Consider the following 4901-nt stretch of genomic DNA (forward strand, 5'->3'; position numbering starts at 1 on the left):
TTTTAATACTTTCGGAGAAGCCATTCTATTTAAAAAAATATTGCTTTATTGAAAAACAGATACACATGTTTACATATTAATAATTTATTTTTTATACAGGGGGATCAAAAACCTCAAAAACATTAATCCAACATTTATTTTGAGAACACGACAGAATCGGTATGTAAGCGCCATTACAAAACAATTCTACATGAAGTCCGCCAAGTTCAACACACCTCTCCAATCTTTTCTAAATGCAGCGTAGGTGGAATGTATCATTTCTTCATTTACTTTACAAGAAATCAACATTGTGTTGCACTGGTTCTCTGTACACTCTTTCTTTCAAGAAGCACAAGGAAATAATCAAGCGGCGACAAGTCAGAGGACCTTGCTGGCCACCAAATAGGACCATATCTTCCTATCCACTTCTCTCGAAATTTTGCGGACTAGAATTATTGAGTGAGCGGGACATCCGCTTGTTGGAAATACGCTTTTGTCTATATTCCAAATGTTCTTCTTCTAATTCTGGCCAGAAAAACGTGTCTAGCATCTCCAGGTACGTATATTGATTTAAATTTGGTTAAAAAAAAGTATGGCCCAATTATTCGGTTGAAAGTAATCGCGCATCAAACATTTACTTTTTTGAACCTTTGACTTTTTGAAGTAACTGTAAAGGGAGGATTTTCTTGCGACCAAAAACGACAATTTTGAGACGATACCACTCCATTGGTAGAATAAGTGGTTTCATCGGAAAAAATATATTTTTGTGAAAATGTCTATCTACCACAATCCTTTCTCCCATCTCTAAACAGAACTCCAAACGATGTGCATCATGACCAACTTCTAGAGTGTGAATTACTTTTGATTTGAAAGCCTTAACTTATTTTCTACCAAAATCCTCTGAATATGTGTCTTGCTAACATCGATTTGTTTAGATATCTTAGTGACAGTCTCGGGTTTTCTTCTACCGAATTCAAAACTAGTATTGTAGTTGCATCATCGTCATCGTGTTTTTTTTTTTGACCTTTTTACGTTTTTTACTCACCAGTTAAATCAAATTTTCGAATTAGTTTTCTCAGATTTTGGCGGGTAACTTTAACATCTGGATATTTTTCATGAAACAATTCAATTGCTTGGCTATAAAAAATGTTACCCATACCCTAACATTTAACAAGATAAATGCGATGCTGTAAAGTAAGCATTATTTGAATAAAATTAAATATCAACACCTAATGTCACAACTAATTATTGATAACAATTGCCTTCTACAAATTATTGGTATTTTGATTATTTCCTTTAGGGCTTCTTAAAGAAAGGGTGTACAGAGAACCAATGCAACACAATGCTGATTTCTTAAAAAGCAGGATAATTGAAGCTATTGCCCAAGTAAATGAAGAAATGATACATTCGACCTACGCTGCATTTAGAAAAAGATTGGAGAGGTGTGTTGAACTTGGCGGACTTCATGTAGAATAGTTTTGTAATGGCGCGTACATACTGATTCTGCCGTGTTCTCAAAATAAATGTTGGATTAATGTTTTTGAGGTTTTTGATCCCCCTGTATAAAAAATAAATTATTAATATGCAAACATGTGTANAGTTTGACTCGATATTTGAGCATAAGATAAGATATACAGGGTGTCCCATTAATATTGCGAAAAAATTCAGGGGGAGTTTCCTTAACCAAGAATAAGAAAGAGAGTTCCTATAAACCTATGTCCGAAAATGCTTCGTTTCAGAGATACAGGATGTTGAAATTTAGAGAAAATACAAGGTTTTTGCTAATATCTGGAGAACCCTAATTCCGATTTTTTTTAATGATGCTCAAATAACGACTGTCAAAATTCAGTAGAAAATAGCTGTCATCTCCGAAACTAGAAATATGATCATGATATATTTGAAGTAAGCAAATCATTAATACAACGTAAACAGTTCAGGCTCTAAAACTGTACCCTGAGGTATATCATACCGATTTCCATGAATTAAGTGATTTCTCATTTTTATCAATGTTGATACTCAGGTTTCTGTTACATAAATAGCTTGTTAAAATATGAGATGAATTCCCTCTAGAGAAGATAATAGAGATAGGTAATAGCTTAGATACCTTTATGACTTTAATTAATTTTTATTAAAATTTCAAATCTCATAGCATCTACTCTCTTTAATTTCGATATCACATATTTACTTCTGCCTCATCTGTGTCTTCGAGATAAACTGAGTTTTGCATAGATTCTATATTAATTTTTTTTCCGAAATATTTAATATCATATGCTGTTTTTTACTTATGTCGATATTGTCGATATAATACTTATTGAGCAAATCAACAATTGTATTGCCATCTTTTATAATGCGAATCAATTTGTTTTATTTTTGTCCTACAGCTCTACCCATATTACAAATGCATTTTGCAGTTTCCTATGAATTATTTGTGTTTCTTTAATTTTAATGTTGTTAGTTTATGTTCTAAAGTAATCATTTCTATTTTTTTTTATTGAATTATATATATATTATTTCTATAATAATTGTATAAATTCATATTGATATCGTTTATGTTCTAGCTAGCGACCCCTTTGTTGTCCATCCTTTTTCAATTTGCGTGTTTTTATTTTAATTTTGTTTAATTATTGTCTATGGATAATAAAAGAACATCTAAATTATCCTATCGCTACATGTGTATTACAAATATTTGAAAAATCATAGCCTTTTAAATATCTTTTTAATTTATTATAATGTAAGTACATTTTATCATCTAATTTACCATATTTGGTCATCATCTTATTACTACGAATTATAGATAAATGGACACTTATATTTTTTAATTTTAATTCTCACAATTTTCATTATTTATATATGGTCAACCGCTCGGCTTACTTTTCAGTAACACCCTGTACTATACATTTTATTTCATTTTTTTTTCCATTTTACTTTTCAGATGTTTTCCACAAAATAAAAGAGTTTTATATAGGACTAGCAATAACACACAAACATATCTTGCAAGTGCTAATTATTTGTTGCCTTACTTACATAAACAATAACACCAAAAATGTATTTTTTCCATATTTATTTAAAAAATTTAACAAAACTAGGCTCCTATCAACAACTACTTATATACACTACAGGTACATTACAATCAATAAATTAAGAAGAAACGTACAACAACAAATAATCTAAAGCTACATTCTCTATTTGAAAATAAAAGTACCACACTATTTAAACTAACTCATTCTAACCTCTTATAATGTTCCCTCTTGCAAATCCAGGTAAGAACGCATTTGTCTCAGCGGGTTCCAAATCGTCAGCTTCTATAGATCTCTAACTCCTTCGAAAGCCTTTTCTAGCAAACGCAGGGAGGAAGGCGTTAGTAGCAGCAGTTTCCAAGTCTTCTTTTTCTAGATCAGCAGATCTTCTACCTCTGCTCCTTCTAGCAAATGCTGGTAGGAATGCATTTGTAGCGGCGGTGTCCAAATCGCTTTCTTCTAGATCAGTAGACCTCTTGTTCCTTCTGGAATTTCTTCTAGCAAACGCAGGAAGAAACGCGTGAGTTTCTTGTGTGTCTAAATCAGCATCTTCTAAGTCAGCAGATCTTCTACTCCTACGCAAACCTCTCCTAGCAAAAGCGGGAAGGAAAGCGTTCGTTTCAGCACCTTCTAGATCGTCTTGGTCGCTAATAGCGGATCTTCTATTTCTCCTAAGGCCTCTCCTGGCGAAGGACGGGGTAAAAATAGCGGTGGATGCGTCTGTGTCCAGGTCCTCTAAGTCTTCATCGGCCGCTCTTCTACCTCTGTAGATCCTCCTCGAAAAAGCCGGAAGGAAAACGTTCTCAGCGGTGTTCATCTCTTCCAAATCGGTAGATCTCTTACCCCTCCTCCTGGCGAAGGCTGGGAGAAATGCGTTGGTGGCGGCGGTGTCCATGTCGTCAGCGTTTTCGTCAACGGATCTCTTGGATATCTTCTCCATGCCAGTCAAAGACACCGCCGGGTCGGTGAAGAGAGACCGCTTGGATCTCTCTTCCTCCACCGGGTCATCCTCGAGAGGATGAGCGGCGGTGTTTTTCGCGATTCCCACTAGCAGTAAGGCGAAGAAGATTATTTTCATCGCACTCTTGATGATTCTCGGTTGTTATTTCGACTGTTTTCGAAACTGTACTAGCTCTGATAGCGCTCAATGCGGTATATATACCAACATTTCAGGTGCTAATTGGAATTTAATGTGAGCGTAACATTGACGATAGCATGTTTTGGCGGAGGTGTTAATTTTTTGGGCAAGTAAATTAGAAAACGTGCGTCAATATGTCTTAATATAGTTCTACGGATAAAGGAACTGTTTGCGTTGCCAATACCGAAGATATTTGAAAAATTGCTCATTATGTGCGGATTAACACCAATATGGTTTCATTAGGTATACGTAAATTTTTGTTTACTTGGGATCGCAATTGCGCGAGTTACAAAAGCAAAACGAAAACAATTAATTTAATGTAAAATGTGAGAATAGTTGTGTCAATAACAACACCGTGTGCTCGGTTGAGTAGAAGCAGTGTGATTTCTTGAGTATATAAGATTTTTACTTTGTTGAACACGTTACAAATATGAAAAAGCCAGGTACAGGGAATTAAATTCTCTATTTATTTTTGTTTAAGAAGAAATTGCAAGTAAAGAGGTTTGTTTTTTTTAACACAAATAAAGAGATTGTGCCTGTACTTAAGTCAAAACTTAACTCGAAAAACCTGTTTTTATAGTACAGATTGATAAAAATTGCAGACCTCCAAACCTATCGAAATAAGAACACTCTTTCATCTTCAATTCGACAGAACAGAAGAAAATAAATTGGTCATCCAAACCATCATCAGTATATGATATAGCACTATACAACTTTAAGTCGTCAACAGCAAAAGAAAGATGACAAGAACAAGAATTTAGAGACAA

The 4901-nt window shown here is 34.2% G+C and overlaps 1 protein-coding gene across 1 annotated transcript; it reads right to left on the reverse strand.

Moving 5' to 3' along the window:
• Positions 1–2966: 2966 nt before the first annotated feature.
• LOC108904733 lies at positions 2967–4129 on the reverse strand. The gene has a single exon (XM_018707390.1). It carries the CDS (start codon positions 4072–4074, stop codon positions 3292–3294), a length of 783 nt encoding a protein of 260 aa, XP_018562906.1. The 5' UTR covers positions 4075–4129; the 3' UTR covers positions 2967–3291.
• Positions 4130–4901: the final 772 nt, after the last annotated feature.

The sequence above is a fragment of the Anoplophora glabripennis genome, unplaced genomic scaffold (genome assembly GCF_000390285.2).
Source record: "Anoplophora glabripennis isolate ALB-LARVAE unplaced genomic scaffold, Agla_2.0 scaffold195, whole genome shotgun sequence".
Lineage (NCBI taxonomy): Eukaryota > Metazoa > Arthropoda > Insecta > Coleoptera > Cerambycidae > Anoplophora > Anoplophora glabripennis.

Bases quoted from the DNA above. Each gene is read 5' to 3' on its own strand.
- LOC108904733 (XM_018707390.1), bottom strand. From the start codon at position 4,074: ATGAAAATAATCTTCTTCGCCTTACTGCTAGTGGGAATCGCGAAAAAC.